Genomic DNA, 19,320 nt, shown 5'->3' with positions numbered 1-19,320 from the left:
CTGCCACTTGAGTTTGCTTCACATCTCCGTAACGCTATCACGACTACCAAATAACCCTGTGAGGAAACGCGCCGCTCTTCTTTGGATCTTCTCTATCTCCTCTGTCAACCCGACCTGGAACGGATCCCACACTGATGAGCAAATAATCAAGTATAGGTCGAACGAGTGTTTTGTAAGCCACTTCCTTTGTTGATGGGCTACATTATCTAAGGACTCTCCCAATGAATCTCAACCTGGCACCCGCCTTACCAACAACTAATTTTATATGATCATTACACTTCAAATCGTTCCGCACGCATACTCCCAGATATTTTACAGAAGTAACTGCTACCAGTGTTTGTTCCGCTATCATATAATCATACTATGTATTCGCAATACATTACATTTGTCTATGTTAAGGGTCAGTTGCCACTCCCTGCACCAAGTGCCTATCCGCTGCAGATTTTCCTGCATTTCACTACAATTTTCTAATGCTGCAACTTCTCTGTATACTACAGCATCATCCACGAAAAGCCGCATGGAACTTCCGACACTATCTACTAGGTCATTTATATATACTGTGAAAAGCAATGGCCCCATAACACTCCCCTGTGGTAGACCAGAGGTTACTTTAACGTCTGTAGACTTCTCGCCATTTAGAACAACATGCTGTGTTCTGTTTGCTAAAAAGTCTTCAATCCAGCCACACAGCTGGTCTGATATTCCGTAGGCTCTCACTTTGTTTATCAGGTGACAGTGCGGAACTGTATCGAACGCCTTCCGGAAGTCAAGGAAACTGGCATCTACCTGGGAGCCTGTACCTAATATTTTCTGGATCTCATGAACAAATAAAGCGAGTTGGGTCTCACACGATCGCTGTTTCCGGAATCCATGTTGATTCCAACAGAATAGATTCTGGGTTTCCAGAAATAACATGATACGCGAGCAAAAAACATGTTCTAAATTTCTACAACAGATCGATGCCAGAGATAAAGGTCTATAGTTTTGCGCATCTGCTCGACGACCCTTCTTAAAGACTGGGACTACCTGTACTCTTTTCCAATCTTTTGGAACCTTCCATTCCTCTAGAGACTTGGGGTACACGACTGTTAGAAGGGGGGCAAGTTCTTTCTCGTACTCTGTGTAGAATGGAATTGGTATCCCGTCAGGCCCAGTGGACTTTCCTCTGTTGAGTGATTTCAGTTGCTTCTCTATTCCTTGGACACCTACACTCCTGGAAATGGAAAAAAGAACACATTGACACCGGTGTGTCAGACCCACCATACTTGCTCCGGACACTGCGAGAGGGCTGTACAAGCAATGATCACACGCACGGCACAGCGGACACACCAGGAACCGCGGTGTTGGCCGTCGAATGGCGCTAGCTGCGCAGCATTTGTGCACCGCCGCCGTCAGTGTCAGCCAGTTTGCCGTGGCATACGGAGCTCCATCGCAGTCTTTAACACTGGTAACAGGCCGCGACAGCGTGGACGTGAACCGTATGTGCAGTTGACGGACTTTGAGCGAGGGCGTGTAGTGGGCATGCGGGAGGCCGGGTGGACGTACCGCCGAATTGCTCAACACGTGGGGCGTGAGGTCTCCACAGTACATCGATGTTGTCGCCAGTGGTCGGCGGAAGGTGCACGTGCCCGTCGACCTGGGACCGGACCGCAGCGACGCACGGATGCACGCCAAGACCGTAGGATCCTACGCAGTGCCGTAGGGGACCGCACCGCCACTTCCCAGCAAATTAGGGACACTGTTGCTCCTGGGGTATCGGCGAGGACCATTCGCAACCGTCTCCATGAAGCTGGGCTACGGTCCCGCACACCGTTAGGCCGTCTTCCGCTCACGCCCCAACATCGTGCAGCCCGCCTCCATTGGTGTCGCGACAGGCGTGAATGGAGGGACGAATGGAGACGTGTCGTCTTCAGCGATGAGAGTCGCTTCTGCCTTGGTGCCAATGATGGTCGTATGCGTGTTTGGCGCCGTGCAGGTGAGCGCCATAATCATGACTGCATACGACCGAGGCACACAGGGCCAACACCCGGCATCATGGTGTGGGGAGCGATCTCCTACACTGGCCGTACACCTCTGGTGATCGTCGAGGGGACACTGAATAGTGCACGGTACATCCAAACCGTCATCGAACCCATCGTTCTACCATTCCTAGACCGGCAAGGGAACTTGCTGTTCCAACAGGACAATGCACGTCCGCATGTATCCCGTGCCACCCAACGTGCTCTAGAAGGTGTAAGTCAACTACCCTGGCCAGCAAGATCTCCGGATCTGTCCCCCATTGAGCATGTTTGGGACTGGATGAAGCGTCGTCTCACGCGATCTGCACGTCCAGCACGAACGCTGGTCCAACTGAGGCGCCAGGCGGAAATGGCATGGCAAGCCGTTCCACAGGACTACATCCAGCATCTCTACGATCGTCTCCATGGGAGAATAGCAGCCTGCATTGCTGCGAAAGGTGGATATACACTGTACTAGTGCCGACATTGTGCATGCTCTGTTGCCTGTGTCTATGTGCCTGTGGTTCTGTCAGTGTGATCATGTGATGTATCTGACCCCAGGAATGTGTCAATAAAGTTTCCCCTTCCTGGGACATTGAATTCACGGTGTTCTTATTTCAATTTCCAGGAGTGTATTTCGATGTCAGCCATTTTTTCGTTCGTGCGAGGATTTAGAGAAGGAACTGCAGTGTGGTCTTCCTCTGTGAAACAGCTTTGGAAAAAGGTGTTTAGCATTTCAGCTTTAAGCGTGTCATCCTCTGTTTCAATTCCATCATCATCCTAGAGTGTCTGGATATGCTGTTTCGAGCCACTTACTGATTTAACGTAAGACCAGAACTTCCTAGGATTTTCTGTCAAGTCGGTACACAGAATTTTACTTTCGAATTCACTGAACGCTTCACACATAGCCCTCCTTACGCTAACTTTGACATCGTTTAGTTTCTGTTTGTCTGAGAGGTTTTGGCTGCGTTTAAACTTGCAGTGAAGCTCTCTTTGCTTTCGCAGTAGTTTCCTAATTTTGTTGTTGAACCACGGTGGGTTTTTCCCGTCCCTCACAGTTTTACTCTTCACGTACCTGTCTAAAACGCATTTTAGGATTGCCTTGAACTTTTTCCATAAACACTCAACATTGTCAGTGTCGGAATAGAAATTTTCCTTTTTGATCTGTTAGGTAGTCTGAAATCTGCCTTCTATTACTCTTGCCCGGCAATAGAAGTTGAGGCGTGAGGCGGGGAGTATTATGTTGTCAGTGGGATAGTAGTAACAGCAGAATGGGTCGGTCAGGAGACCTCAACGACATCGAATGTAGACTAGTCATTGGCTGTCTCCTGAGAAACATTTCAAACGTTCTAAAGCTGCACAAACTGACTGTTGCTGCTGTGCATACACGAAGGAGCCACCACAGACAAACCAAGACCAGCCAGACTTCACCTGCTGGACACCTCATGTACTGGCGCACAGGGACCGCCGAGCACTGCAGACGGTGATCATAAAAAATACACTACTGGCCATTAAAATTGCTGCACAACGAAGATGACGTGCTACACATGCGAAATTTAACCGACATGAAGAAGATGCTGTGATATGCATGTGATTAGCGTTTCAGAGCATTCACACAAGGTTGCCGCCGGTTGCGCCACCTACAACGTGCTGACATGAGGAAAGTTTCCAACCGATTTCTCATACACAAACAGCAGTTGACCGGCGTTGCCTGGTGAAACGTTGTTGCGATGCCTCGTGTAAGGAGGAGAAATGCGTACCATCACGTTTCCCACTTTGATAAATGTCGGATTGTAGCCTGTCGCGATTGCGGTTTATCGTATCGCGACATTGCTGCTCGCGTTGGTCCAATAACTGCTAGCAGAATATGCAATCGGTGGGTTCAGCAGGGTAATACAAAACGCCGTGCTGGATCCCAACGGCCTCGTTTTACTAGCAGTCGAGATGACAGGCATCTTATCCGCGCGGCTGTAACGGATCGTGCAGCCACATCTCGATCCCTGAGTCAACAGATGGGGACGTTTGCAAGACAACAACCATCTGCACGAACAGTTCGACGACGTTTGCAGCAGCACGGACTATCAGCTCGGAGACCGTGGCTGCTGTTACCCTTGACGCTGCATATCAGACAGCAGCGCCTGCGATGGTGTACTCAACGACGTATCTGGGTGCACGAATGGCAAAACGTCATTTTTTCGGATGAATCCAGGTTCTGTTTACAGCATCACGATGGTCGCATCCGTGTTTGGGGACATCGCGGTGAACGCACATTGGCAGCGTATATTCGTCATCGCCATACTGGCGTATCACCCGGCGTGATAGTATGGTGTGCCATTGGTTACACGTCTCGGTCACCTCTCGTTTGCATTGGCGGCACTTTGATCAGTGGACGTTACATTTCAGATGCGTTACGACCCGTGGGTCTACCCTTCATTCGATCTCCGCGAAACCCTACATTTCAGCAGGATAATGCACGACCGCATGTTGCAGGTCCTGTACGGGCCTTTCTTGATACAGAAAATGTTCGACTGCTACCTTGGCCAGCACATTCTCCAGATCTCTCACCAATTGAAAACGTCTGGTCAATGGTGGCCGAGCAACTGGTTCGTCACAATACGCCAGTCACTACTCTTGATGAACTGTGGTATCGTGTTGAAGCTGCATGGGCGGCTGTACCTGTAGACGCCATCCAAGCTCTGTTTGACTCAATGCCCAGGTGTATCAAGGCCGTCATTAGGGCCAGAGGTGGTTGTTGTGGGTACTGATTTCTCAGGATCTATGCACCCAAACTGCGTGAAAATATAAACACATGTCAGTTCTAGTATAATATATTTGTCTAATGAATACCCGTTTATCATCTGCATTTCTTCTTGGTGTAGCAACTTTAATGGCCATTAGTGTAGCTTCAATTCAGCGGAAGCAATCACTCGTGAGATCAATAGCGCTGCTAACGGTCCAGCTAGCACAGTGACTGTGCACAAGCAGAAAGAGGTGGAATACAGTAGTGGAACAGCTTCTCGTAAGCTACACATAACACATAACGCTAAGCGACGCCGCGCTGGATTAGCCGTGCGGTCTGAGGCGCTGCATTCATGGACTGTGCGGCTGATCACGGCAGAGGTTCGAGTCCTCCCTCGGGCATGGGTGTGTGTGTTTGACCTTAGGATAATTTAGGTTAAGCAGTGTGTAAGCTTAAGGACTGATGACCTTAGCAGTTAAGTTCCATAAGATTTCACACACATTTGAACATTTGCTAAGCGACGATTTAGGTGGCGATGCCATTATGCAGTGGATGACTGGAGTGTTGATTCACGCTATACCATGTGGCAATCCGAGGCAGTGGTTGAAGTTTGGCGAATGCCTGGAGAATGTTACCTGCCATCGCGTGAAGAGCCAACAGTGAATACGGAGGAGGTGGTATTAAGATCTTTAGTTAGCGTGTGGAGCCCTTATTGCGCTTAAGAAGCCGCTAAATCCGGAAGGATAGTCACTACTATCACTGTTTGGAATACGTTTGACAGCATGGAGGGTATGAAATGCATCGCCCCAGCCTCAGTTCTCCCACAATCTCAAGAGGCTCAGAGACTTACGTTGTCTCCCTCTGCGGCAGAAGTACGTCGCCTAGGTGCTACAGAACTTCAGATATTTCGACGTACGGAAAGCAATGCATAACAGCAGATCGTTGTTCTAGATTAGAACACGATCAGTCCCATTCAGAAATACTTACGTCCATCTTCTAACATACTCAGTGGACGTCTTGCTAATCTCCTCACAGAGCAGCTCACTCTACAAGTGTCAGCAGCTTCTCAACAGTAATTTTTATGCAATAACGCAATTAACGACGAAAAAAGTGTAGTATCTTCCGGGCTTCCTGGTCAAACATTAATGCATTGCCCAGTGACTGAAACACGATTACACAGCTTTGCAACCAGATATCAATGATAGACAGCAGGAAGGTGCCACATTTGCCAGTCCAATCCCTTTTCCTCCAACACTATAAGCTCACTGACAACATTACACCTACAAATGAAACACACAGGAACATATATTACATAACAGCACACTTAAAAGCTGCAAATAAATACTCACTTAATAAACTGAAATTAACTCCACCACATAAGAACGAGCTCAATGAAGGTATTTTGTCCAATCCCGTGAGAGAGTATGGCAGGAAATTCTGAGGATGTATAATCTATAAACTGAAAAAAGAGCAGCCCTCACAGGGAAGCTGCATTTCCCAGAGGAGCACTACAGCTATCGTATAGTATCAGTAAGAAACACTTTCTCCTCTGGCAATGTGGAACACTTGTAACGTATATGCAACCAATATGTAATGTAGCTACAAGAAATATATGCCTATGTTCGTCTGTGGAGTCGATAAGCCACCTGAGCCAACAGTAAGCTGAATCTAACCTGCATAACACTACGTGCCTGCTGTATGAGTGTCAGTTTCGCTGTCCTTTAAGCCCTCAAGAGATCGTTACATGAAAAACTTCGTACTGACATTTGGATAAGCTATCTGACTGTGCATTCGAATATGAAAAATTGCAGGAACAAATGAACCTGTAACAATGGATACTGAGCTATCTGGCTGCCTTTTTGGATAAGAATTTACAAGTGATACAGAACTGGCTTGTGCAACGGAGTTTACTAGATTAGAGTACATGACATGTTGTGGTGTGTCAGTGTCTCTGTTTTGGCCCTACGTTTTGCACTCACCTCTTTAGATGACTGCCTTTTTCCATGTGGTGTACAGCAATTCGCGCCAGCATGCAGCAGCAGCGGCTAAAGCTTATTGTTATTAAGAATGAATTTAATAAAAAGGAGTTTTCTTGGGTCCTGTTAACTACTAAATAACTTGTGAGAAAGGATTTCATAAATTAAGTCTATTTAACACTTCATAAATCATCATGACTAAGTATTAATAATGAAAATTAGAATGACATAGGTGTCAATAATGGCTGAGCGCCAAATTAACAAATTATTTCAATTTCAAAGTTACACTAACATTTAATGACCGCAGAATTTATTTATTATTTAGATATGGAGAATAATTATTATTATTTGGACGATAAGGAGGCTTCCTTGACTGACAAGCGAAACTCGGGCCAACAATCACGAGCCTAACCCTGCAATTGCTTTTGCGCTATGCTTCCAAATTTTACCTTGAATTCCATCTTCAAGCATAGTTAAGCCATCTAAATCTCTTCTGGCTGTATAAATGAAATCAGGCCTTGAGTGTGGTGAGATCTGCCATCACCGACGTGAGGGCAGTCTTCTGTCTTCTGTCTCCGAGCTCTCGACCGACACTACTACTTCCACTCTCACAGACAGACCTCGCCTCACAACAATGCTTAGAACGCGCTGCCATGTTTCGCCCTGAGGTTGTTACTATCGATATCTGAGTGTTTACACAATGCAAAGAACAGCGTTAAGTTGACTATATTGTTTTCAATGTAATGGAGAGTTCTGCCACATTCCTTACACAGTGAACGGAGATTTAAGTAGATTCTGTTCATATGCATCACCGACGTCAGTGTTCCGAGTACTGCTAACGCATTTTGTGCCGAATAAACATTAATTTTATATCATTAAAACACTATTTTAATAATTTACTATTTTCCCATGCCTGCTGCGCGTAAATTATTAGTGCTAGAGAAAAAAAGGAGCTTTTTTGTACGAAAGTTAATGTAGTTTACTTTTGTACTGCGAAACATTTTCGCTAAAAGTGGCGATTTTCGAGTTATTCGAGAAAAACTTGAAAAGGTGACCTTTAAACATTCATCCACCCCAACGCTTATACCAGACTTGTCTGGATTTTTCGTATGTTGTTTAGGACATTCTCCCCCAGCACTGTGCAAAAATTTGCGATTACACGATTTTTTCCCCTACTCGACCTTTTTCGGTCTTCGTTGACTGGACAATGTCGTAGAGTTTTATAGACGGCTGTTGTTTTCGCATGCAGCTATTACCGGTACTTATATAGCTGGAAGCGAGCAACATCGCTAATTGTCAGAGTTCTTCTTACGCCACATACGTGAAATACTAGTTTCACTTTTGTTCGTTAAACAAATAGAATACGACAGACTCAACCATTCATACAGAATCCAAGAAATGACCTAAATGTTATGGAGAAAATATTTGTTTAATTATATGCTTATTACGTTGAAGTCTGTTGCATTTGTTTAAACATAGGTTGTATTCATTCCTGCTCAGGTAACTATTATCAACAATTAATATAATTTTCTATACATCGACAAGCAATGAAACTGACTACAAGGTGTTAGAGAGAAAATAGCAGTTCTTGTACAAAATTGTGTTTAATTTTCTATGGCTCATTTTATCCGCCTTTATCATGTCACTCACACGCTAATTTATAACTGCGATGTTGATAACTGGCTCATTATCTCTGCCCAATTAATCGACGCGGACCCAATGAAAGGATTTGCAAAAGTGAGAGGGGTCTCGCAATTCACTGGGATTGTTTACAATTTGGCTTCAACGAGCGATTTTTGCAGCAGCTTACCGTTAACCTGAGCGTAGCCGCACGGAAAGACTATTGCGTTGGTGTTCTTCCGGGACTACACTAATGGTAGAAAAATAATAGTTCCTTAGTAGACTGTAAATTAGCTCTCGCGAAAGAGTTTTCCACGACACCCCATGTTCTCAATGTGTCGGCGCCTGGAGTGTTTCAGAAACGCTCTGGCACATTCCGCTCCTCATGCTGATAGTGATCCACGCCCAATCTTCAGTAAAAGTCAAAACCATGCGTTGCGCTTTCGCTTGTGACCATTTGCGCAGCTGCACTGTTGTTGTTACTTATGCTGCTGTCAAACAAACACATGCACAGTCATAGGCATTATAAGCTGCCGCCTTGTGATCTCCGATGAAAGCTTTGTATCAGGTGTTCATGCTTGCTTCAGACCAGATGCCTCAGTGCGCTGGATTACCACGAGCAAGTGTAGACGTGGTGTACTGACAGCGTCTGTAATATTCCTGTAAAGGATTATTTCAACTATTCATACTGCTGGTACCAGATTTATTGAACTTCTCTTCTTATGAACAGTAGCCACTATATTAATGTGATTCAAGGTTTCGAGATACTGCTCCTCTTTCAGGCAATACCACACGCCGTATCTGACCAAACCTTTGCCCAGGAACGCGGGACGAGGAATACACAACTTTGAAAGCGCTGTAGAAATAACATCACTGGCCAGAATGACGTCAAATTGCTACTGAATATTATCGGAGAAAGGGAAAACGTATGGCAGAAGAAAAAAGATAGTGTGAAAATTGATCCATAAATGGCGCTTTATGTGTCAGAATACGTAAATGAAAACACCTGTCATGCACACGACCCATTGAAGTTGGTATAAACACGCCGGGTACACGGCTTTTCGTCCTTCCGCGACTGCTACGTTCGTCATGGCCGTCTCAATGCAGGATCGCGCTCTGCTTGTAAAGCTGTATTAAAGAATGATGGTTGTGCACGCGTGGCTCTGCAGAAGTTCCGGACACTGAAGGGTTTGAAAGAAGACGTTGGTCCGATGACTGCCGTGGGTCTGGAGAAAATGATTCGGAAATTCGAAAAGACGGCTTCTTTTGGTGTGCAGTCTGGTAGAGGGAAGAAACGAATTGATTCGACGTCAGTGGAAGCAGTGGCCACAGCAATGCAGGAGAAGACCAGTTGTGGTGTGGAAACGTGTAGTGCACGGAGAGTTGCCGGAACATTGGATATACCCGTGAGCACAGAGCGTAATATCGTACGAAACATCCTTCTTTGCTATCCATTCAAAGTTACCCGTTTGCACGACTTGCTTCCTGCTGACCTTCCAGCAAGACAGGCCTTTGCTTTAGAATTTCTTGCTCGCATGGAAGTGGACAATGATTGGCCGTGGAAGATTTTGTGGACAGACGAAGCCCACTTCCATCTGAAAGGATATGTCAGTACACAGAATTGTCGAATATGACAACAGAAAAGCCACACACAAATCAACCAGTACCACTTCATTCTGAAAAGGCCAGTGAGCGATGCGGGTTTAAGGCTTCATTTATCACAGGGCCATATTTTTTCGAAGAGACAAGTGCTTCCGGTCCTGTTCACTGGTAAGTGTCTTTTGCGCAACCACGTCACTTCAGCTCTCCAACAGCGCAGATGTGTATGGGATCATTTTTATGCAAGATGGCGCACCTCCCCACATTACAAATCCAGTTAACAGCTGCTGAAGCGACATATAGGAAGTGCTAGAATTCTCAGCCACCATTTCCCTAAAGCCTGGCCGTCCCGATCACCTGATATCACCCGTGTGACTCGTGGCTGTGTGGCTATCTGAAAGATTCTGTGTCCAGTGTTCCCACTGAAAACTTAGCTGCATTCAAGGCACGCATTGCGCAACACATTCTGAACGTGACACCGGAACCACTTCTATCAGTTATGCAACGTGCTACATTTTGTAACTATTTATTTTTATTCTGCCATACGTTTTCCTCCTTCTCTGATAACATTCCGTTGCATTCTAACCAGTGGTGTTACTTCTACAGCGATTTGAAAGATTACCTCGTATAAAACCATTTCAAGTAACAACATGCACAGTGTGTCCATAATTAACGTTCCAGTTCAAAAACGCTGTAGAAGTCAAATATTAACAGCATATTATTGACGTAGGGTTAACCATCATGGAACAATAATAAAAAAATTAACGAAAATTTGACCGATAGATGATGCTGTAAGCGTCTTAACGTAAACGTGGGATCGGCTACAAATAACAGATGAATCGCAATACGATGGCTATAGTTTGAGTTGCACATTACACCACCCGTGTTGTTGAATGTGTACGACGGCCCAAGTTCGGCAGTCAACCGTTGTGGCAGTTTTAGCTAGGTAAGCCGATCCCTCAAGGCAAGGTCGTACCACTTCGGATGGTAAAAATCGGGTTTTGTCCTGAGCAAAAAAAAGCATAAAAATCAGAATGACATCGGTTTCTAATTGTCGTGAGTCTGGCGCAAGACATGTTCAATATGCTGCCATAAGCTTAAATTAAGAAATAGCATTTTCCACAACAGACCTGAGTGTCTCAGAGGTCACGCTCAGAATGCGTTGCACGACGCGTGCCTTCAGTTCAGCTACGTTCGTATTTGGAGCACTGAACACATCTTTCAGATAACCTCACAACCGGAAGTCACACGGATTAAGATCAGGTCATCTGGAGGCCCAGGCTGTAGGGAAATGGCGGCTGAGAATTCTAGCATGTCTAAAATACCACTGCAGCTTCCGCTTCACTGGCTGTGCAGTGTGCGAGGGAGTGCCTTCTTGCGTAAAAATTATCCCACCCACACATCCACTCTCTTGAAGGGCTGGAATGACATTGGTGAGCAACAGACTCTCACAGCGTTTACCAGTGACGGTACAGGTAACAGGAGTCGCAGGACTAATTTTCTCGAAAAGCTACGGCCCTATGATAAACGATGCTGTGAACCCGCACCAGAGAGGCACGTTTGCAGAATGAAGCGGTACAGGTTGCTGTACGTGCGGATTTTTCGTTGCCCATATTATGCAATTCTGCGTATTGATTTGTCCTTGAAGACGGAAATGGGCTTCGTCTGTCCACAGAGCGTTCCATGGCCATTCATGCGAGCTTGAAATTCTAGAGCGACCGTTTTACCGTCAGGTCAGCAGGAAGCTATTCCTGAACATGGCTGATTTTCTGGGGAAAGCAACGCAGGATGTTTCACAGGATTTTACGCACCGTGCTCGCAGCTTGTCCAACGTTTGGGCAATTCCCTGAGCACTGCAAGTTTGCACGCCACTGCTCGATTCCTCCCGCAATGCTGTGGGCACACTCCCTCTGCCAACTTGCATTTCAAAAGAACTCGTCTTTTTTAATTATGCACTCATTTTATTCAGACCCTTAACAGACATCGGAACAATGGCTTTTTTTTTCATACCCTTGAGTGTCCGGAACTTCGGCAGGGCTACTGGCGCACGGTCACCGTTCTTTTAAAAGAGCTTTGCCAGTAGCGCGCGATCCTTCAAGGAGGAAGTCACGTTGGGCGACTCAGACGTAAACTGAGCAACAGCGGCGTGCCGCGCGTCTGTTGGTGTGAATACTCTGGATAGGCTTGCCTAACTAACAGTGCCACAGCTGTTGACTGCTGGACTTGCGAATTCAGCGCTTTCAGCAGTACGGTGGTGTAAGGTGCAACTCAGTCCACAGCTGTCGTGTTGCGATTCAACTTGTAGAGGAAGACACGAGATTAGTGTAGTAAGCACCTTCAAAAATGTGTATCATGCATTAGTCATGCACAAAGAGTGCGTCGACAACATAATTCAATTATGGTGAACGATATGCATGTGTTCATAAGGATTAGTGTAGTAAGCACCTTCAAAAATAGGTACCATGCATTAGTTATGCATAAAGAGCGTATCAACAACATAATTCATTTATAGTTAACGATACGCACGTGTTCGTAAGGTTAGTGTAGCAAGCACCTTCAAAAATGTGTATCATGCATTAGTCATGTACAAAGAGTGCGTCAACAACATAATTCAATTGTGGTTAACGATATGCATGTGTTCATAAGGATTAGTGTAGAAAGCAACTTCAAAAATAGGTACCATGCATTAGTTATGCATAAAGAGCGTATCAACAACACAATTCATTTATAGTTAACGATACACACGTGTTCATAAGGATTAGTGTAGTAAGCATCTTCAAAAATGTGTATCATGCATTAGTTATGCATAAAGAGTGCGCCAACAACATAACTCAATTATCAATAGCGATATACATGTGTTCATAAGGATTAGTGTAGAAAGCAACTTCAAAAATAGGTACCATGCATTAGTTATGCATAAAGAGTGATTCAACAACATAATTCATTAATAGTTAACGCTATTCGTGTGTTCATATGGATTAGTGTAGTAAGCACCTTCAAAAATGTGTATCATGCATTAGTTATGCATAAAGAGTCCGTCGACAACAGAATTCAATTATGGTTAACGATGTGCATGTATCCGTAAGGATTAGCGTAGAAAGCAACTTCAAAAATAATGCATAAAGAGCGTGTCAACAACATAGTAAGCACCTTCAAAAATATGTGTCATGCATTACTTATGCATAATAAGCACGTCAACAACGTAATTTATTTATGGTTAACCATATGCATATGCTCATAAAGTTGAACACTGAATATACGTCGAGAATATTCATAGACAGCCTTTACTGTATTTTGGAATACGTATACTCAAATTACAGAGTCTTGAGACGGTGTGCTGCAACCAATATCTTTGTTTAAAAATTTTCAGGTCAGAGATTCGCGCTGTCTCAGGTGAAAATGGGTGTCGCCGCTGTTGTTTTGAACCTCGATGTCTCGCGAACTCCACGCACGTCCGACCCTATCGAGATGGACCCGAAGTTCATACTCAACAATTCCAAGGACGGACTCTGGCTCTCCTTCAAGCCCCTCGACTGATACAGGACAAAAAACTGAAGGAATGAAAGTAAAAGAAAGGTCTTTTTAGGTACCTAAGTGCTGGTTACACTTGAGCTGAACGGCACTACCGAATTTGTTATGGTTAAAGTTCCAATAGTACTTTATTGTATACAAGCATGTTGTAGCAATTGCTCAAATTTTATAAATTATAAGCAAGAGCATCCCTGCGGACACGTAAAATATTTCTAAAGTGGATGAAATCATTAATTGTTTACTACAGGGCACCAGACAAGTTTGATACTAGAGCTGAAGGCATTGCAACACCCAAAATAACGCACAAACTGAATAAAAATACTTCCCAGGTATGGAACTGTTGGTCAAACGTGTATAACAATTCCAACCACAAATATGACTCAGTGCTAGTCCAGAGGAGCATAATAAGCTGTTATCGGTCAGAAACTTCCGTGAGGGAATAATAGGCGACATGATATACTCAAGTACCGGTCGAAGGCAAATGTGAGTGAACGCGAAAAACTAGGCATGTACCGCAGACAGTGGTACATGCACTACACTCTGATACAAACCTTGTATTGTGCTGCGCTGTAGAAATGTAGGTAAATTGTTTTTCAACAGAGTAGTAGTGATATCCATACTGTTATAGAGACTGTAATGTGGTTGATGTACAACACTGTAAAACAGCCAAAGAAAACCCACTATCCTAATTTACATTTTTTGGAAATATGTGGAATGTCTTGAATCTTGCACTGAAAGAAATCAAATTAAATAAAAAGCACTGTTGTGAAACCCCTTCGAGAGGCCTAGGGAAAATCCCAGTGGAGACATCAAAGTGATAGAATCAATAAACGCTTCCAAAGAGTAGCCCTCTTACAGCGAAGAAACAAGATAAACTATTTATGTACGATTATGCTTTGTATGGCACAATGTGTTTTTTTTTTAAGTTCTTTGTGGCTAATTGTTTAAATAAAGTTCACAATTTCGAATTTTCAGCTTTCATTGCATGTTGATATCATATTAACTCATCCCCATAAAACCTTCAACGTCAAAGTGCGTTTGCGCCAGAACACTTTTTTTTTAAGTTTTCAAATACTGTCTGCCGATGTGCCGATGTTAGCACCAGAATTGGACTATAGAAACTGGTGAAATAATTAAGTGTGCAAATACATGTATGTTTAAAACAGACGACTGCTTAAAATTTTATTTTGTTTGACAGAGTGTGCGGTTTTAATTATTTTTTGTTCTTCGTATGTTAAATAAATATTACAGCATCTGTACCACAAATTGTTGCTGGCAGCGATTCATCTCCTAAACAGCTTCAAAAACAAAATGTCAAGGTGCCCAAATACACTTTACATATGGTGTACACAAAGACAGAGTAGAGACAAACAACCTCTTCAGTCCTGAGCACATATTAAAAGTACATGTGGGCTATTATTGTGTTAACTGGTTTGTGTTAATGCTATTTGACAATGAATGGCAGTCAAAACTTGTTTTGAAACAATATTACACTTTTTATAAATGGTATAATATATGATACCTCAGGACTTAAGAAAGATAAGTAGACACACAACTTAACAGCTTCTTGTTGCTTTATAAGAAAACATATATATTACACATATTTCTCATATTTGCTGTAGATTTCAAGGTAGATCAAAATACACATTTGGTATCAAAACTTTCAACAAATGTAAGTAAGCAGTTCGAAATACTTGAACAAAATTACCATAGCAAAATTTTTCAAGGTATTTTAGCTTTTTCTAATATTACTACATGGATTGGAATTAGGTTGACACAACTTGCCCTAATTTAACTTTACTTTTTATCAGATGTGTAATGCAATTCATATCAGTAGTGAAACAGGGAAGCACTTTGCACTGTTCTCGCCCTGCAAAGGTAAGCCGTCTGCAACCAAGTGCCCGGCATTTTGAGGTATTCTTTTCAACATGGCACTCAAGGCTGGAGAAATCAAGCAAAAAACAATATAGCCCCCCTTCCACTGACGTAGAGTTGGGACTGGGTCTCGAGGTATCATAAATTATGCAGAACAGTTTAAAGCTTATAAACCGGTTATAACATTAATTTATGCTTCGCCACTGACTGAGGAGTATCTGTACAGCTTTAGTAAGTTAGTAAATCATCTGAAAACACTTGTAATTACAAAAAAATTTTGTCTATATCTCAATTTCGCCGAGACATGCTGCGCAGTTACAGGATCCGGAATTTGTAGTTAATACTGACACCTCTTGGTGCTCGGCTGAAGGATGAGCAAGTGAGCTGTGCAAGTGCGATGTATATTTACATGGTACCACAGGCCAGAAACGACTCAGCTGCGTATGCGTCCGGAAAGAAAAAATCTGGCAGTATCATATATGATATCTTGTGATTGAAGAGGATAAGTAAAGCTGTTCTCAAACGGGACGAGGTAGTTGACATCGACGTGAACGAAGCATCTAAAACCAACCGCATGAGACACAGTGCCTGCTTAAAGTGATTTGCAGTTTCAGCCTTCTCCAGTTGCAGATGTCGCCTGTATCAGGCCCACAAACCACACAGTTTGTTTACTAAAATGGACGGACGTAAATTCCCACGTTACGTCTATTAAAACACACATTCCTCCCCTTGTTCATATGCTAATCATGTTGTTCTGTCTGTGGCAAATACGAATAAAAACATATCCATGGACATGTTGCAAAGTAAAAAGGGAAGTTCCTGTTCAGTAAGTAAAGACATCACCTTATAATACTTCCATTGCAAAAGAATTGCAATATTGAGAATTTCTACATGCCCATGTTTTGACAAAATTGAGTTACCTGTGATTTTGAAATTTAAACATATAAGCCGATGATGATACAAAGAAGTTCCATTAAAAATAAATGCAATATTGAGAAACACCACACGCCCATTTTTTTGACGAAGTTACCTGTGATTTTGTACTTTTTAACATATACGTAGGCTGACCATAATACAGAGAAACTCCGTAAGTTCTGGCAGTTTTTTTGTTGTTGTGCAGTCATTGTACACCTAAAACGAAGAGAAACTTCACATGTACAAAAGTTGTGGGCATTCTCAAAATTGTATGTTACCAGCACTGCTTTAAACAGATAGCATAATCGATATGCGCCTATACATGCACCACTTAAGGCAATTTCTGCTATTCCTACCAAAAGAAGAAATCAAACAGTATTTCTACACTGACATACACAACTGGTCAACATATGTCAAAGATTGAGACTATTTTTTTATTTTCCACGTCTAGTTTCGTATGGTCAAATTGAAGAGCAAATCTCCAATGTCCTGGAACGTGTCAGTATGTGAAATTACAGCATAAAAGTAATAACAGATAAAATAAAATGTTTATTAACTCTAAAAAGGACAAGCCACAACTTTAAGTAAACGCAATCAACAATATAACATAAGATTCAGCTTAATTTTTCAAGGACCTCCTCGAAGAAGGTGTGACCCATAAGGAAACTCTTCAGTTTGGTTCTGCCTAGCATTAACTGAGTCAAAGTTGCTAATTCTTGGGAGTAAGCTTATATTGTCAACAAGAAACGGCAATATATATACTGAGAAAGGTCAATGTCACAATACCCAGACTAGTGAACACAGTTCGACAAGATGTTCGCGAACTTACACCACTTATTGCCCGAAACGCCCGTTTCTGAGCAAAGATATCCTTTGAAAAGCCAACCTGTGTGGCCGTGCGGCTCTAGGCGCTTCAGTCTGGAAGCGCGTGACCGCTATGGTCGCAGGTTCGAATCCTGCCTCGAGCATGGATGTGTGTGATGTCCTTAGGTTAGTTACGTTTAATTAGTTCTAAGTTCTAGGCGACTGATGACCTCTGAAGTTGAGTCGCATAGTGCTCAGAGCCATTTGAGCCATTTTTTTATCCTTTGAAAATTGTAAGAGCTACGCCAAAATATAATACCATACGACATAAGGGAACGAAAATATGCAGAGTAGACTACTTTTTGTGTCGAACGATCACTTGTTTCCGAAACCGTTCGAATAGTAAAAATAACAGCATTAATTCTTTGAATAAGAACCTGAACGTGGGCTTTCCTTGACAGTTTGTTATTTATCTGAATACCTAGATATTTGAACTGTTCAGTTTCATTAATCATCCCATTCTGTGAAATTAAAACGTCGGGTTTTGTTGAATTCTGTGTTAGAAACTGTAAAAACTGAGTCTTACTGTGATTTAGCATTTGTTTATTTTCTACAAGCCATGAACTTTTATTTGCCATTAGTTTATTTTCTACAAGCCATGAACTTTTGTCATGAACTTCACTATTTGAAACAGAACTAGTGTTGCACACAACATCATTTCCTGGAAAGCTAGTGTCATCAGCAAACAGAAATATTTTAGAATTACCTGTAATACTGGAGGGCATATCATTTATATAAATATGTAACAAGAGTGTGTGGAGTATAATTCCAAAGAGAATGGAAAACAGGCACAAGTCGGTTAATTTCTGTCCATTACCGTAATGATTTATGAGCTAAGTAATGATTTATGAATATTTATTACAAAATAAATTTTATCTTAACGTCAAGAAAACGTATCATGATTGTGTTCAGTTCACTAATATTCTTCACTCTACATTCATTTGAACGAAAAATGAGAAAAATCCAGAATTTCAGCACAATTATAAGGCCCCAAATGTTTCTTGTATCTCCTGCCAAGTTTAGTTTTTTGGACATGTGGAATTTCTCAATATTGCTATTCAAATAGTGTGATACAAACTTACGATAGTCTTCCACGTAACATAAAATTATTTCTTCATTTTCTCTTTTTAATAAACCCAGAAGGTGATGTTCCCCGTCATTTTATTGCAGAAGATCGTACAATCAACGTCGTGTTTCCGAGAGATCGTCATTGAGCTGGTGCTTCGAAATGTCACATAATCGTAAGACGTAAGTTACAACATAAAACTCACAAAAAATGGACTTCAACTGAAAACGACGAAATCCAACATAGCGTATCCCTAGTTCAGGTTGTGCTGTAGAGTGTGTTCTTGAATCTTACTGGTTAAGCGGTTCGTTGCGCTTTGCCGAGATATCGTAGAATTTGTTAACGTGTGCGGCAATACTTCCTCAACGTGAAACAACAGGGATTAATGTCACATAACTCTACATCCACGTCGGCTTTTACGTTCCGTGTGAGGAAGACATAAGGAAATGGAGACGTAAGGCTGATGTAAGAAAAGCCGATCTAATAGAGACCATACTAATGAAGACTTAGCCAAAAGGTTTTATAACTAACCTACGTATAATACAAAATCTTTTAGCTCCAAAAAGTGAGAGTAACGCAATGTCATTATTAGTCAAATAACACTTTTAATCTTCAGTTGCCAGCCTATTTTGAAAATAGCGAACCAAGCCCCTTGGTTTTTGCGTTTCGGATCTAATTCACTGGGAATAAATACGGCATTACACATTACTTTCTACGATATCGCGAAATATTATCAGACCCACGATTTCATCTTCGTTGGCATCAATATTCACTATATACTTTTAGTATAGCTCTTCCCATTTCACATCAAACGAGTGAGTCAGCTCAAATGAAATACTGTAGTTTTCTTTCTGCCTTGCTTAACATTGCAGGCCAACTGTATTGCATGTAAGCTATTCAATGTCAATAGACAGCTACACCTCGGTTTATGACAGAGCCTACAGGCCTATTCTCCATGAGTCCAAGAGTATTGTCCTCAGACTCTCATAGCATAGCTAAATTCTGACGTCAAAAGGGTGTTTTCATTCTTGAGAGTCACAAGTGTCTCAAGTCATGTGCTCCCATTTCCCATATCTGCTACTCATCTAATACATCTTTCCTATAAACGTCTTACTAGCATATCATACAACTGTTATG

At 42.6% G+C, this 19,320-nt stretch overlaps 1 protein-coding gene across 1 annotated transcript in view; it reads left to right on the top strand.

Moving 5' to 3' along the window:
* The window catches only part of LOC126094467 (cytochrome P450 6j1-like), a 138,231-nt gene extending 123,622 nt beyond the window's left edge, over positions 1 to 14,609 (top strand). Inside the window, exon 9 of the mRNA XM_049908855.1 lies at positions 13,303 to 14,609. Within this exon, the coding sequence (XP_049764812.1) occupies positions 13,303 to 13,469 (167 nt within the window). The 3' untranslated portion in view covers positions 13,470 to 14,609. The remainder of the gene's footprint in view (positions 1 to 13,302) is intronic.
* The last annotated feature ends 4,711 nt before the right edge of the window (positions 14,610 to 19,320 follow it).

Source organism: Schistocerca cancellata, chromosome 8, assembly GCF_023864275.1.
Source record: "Schistocerca cancellata isolate TAMUIC-IGC-003103 chromosome 8, iqSchCanc2.1, whole genome shotgun sequence".
NCBI lineage: Eukaryota > Metazoa > Arthropoda > Insecta > Orthoptera > Acrididae > Schistocerca > Schistocerca cancellata.
This window is presented reverse-complemented; position numbering and strand designations above follow the sequence as displayed.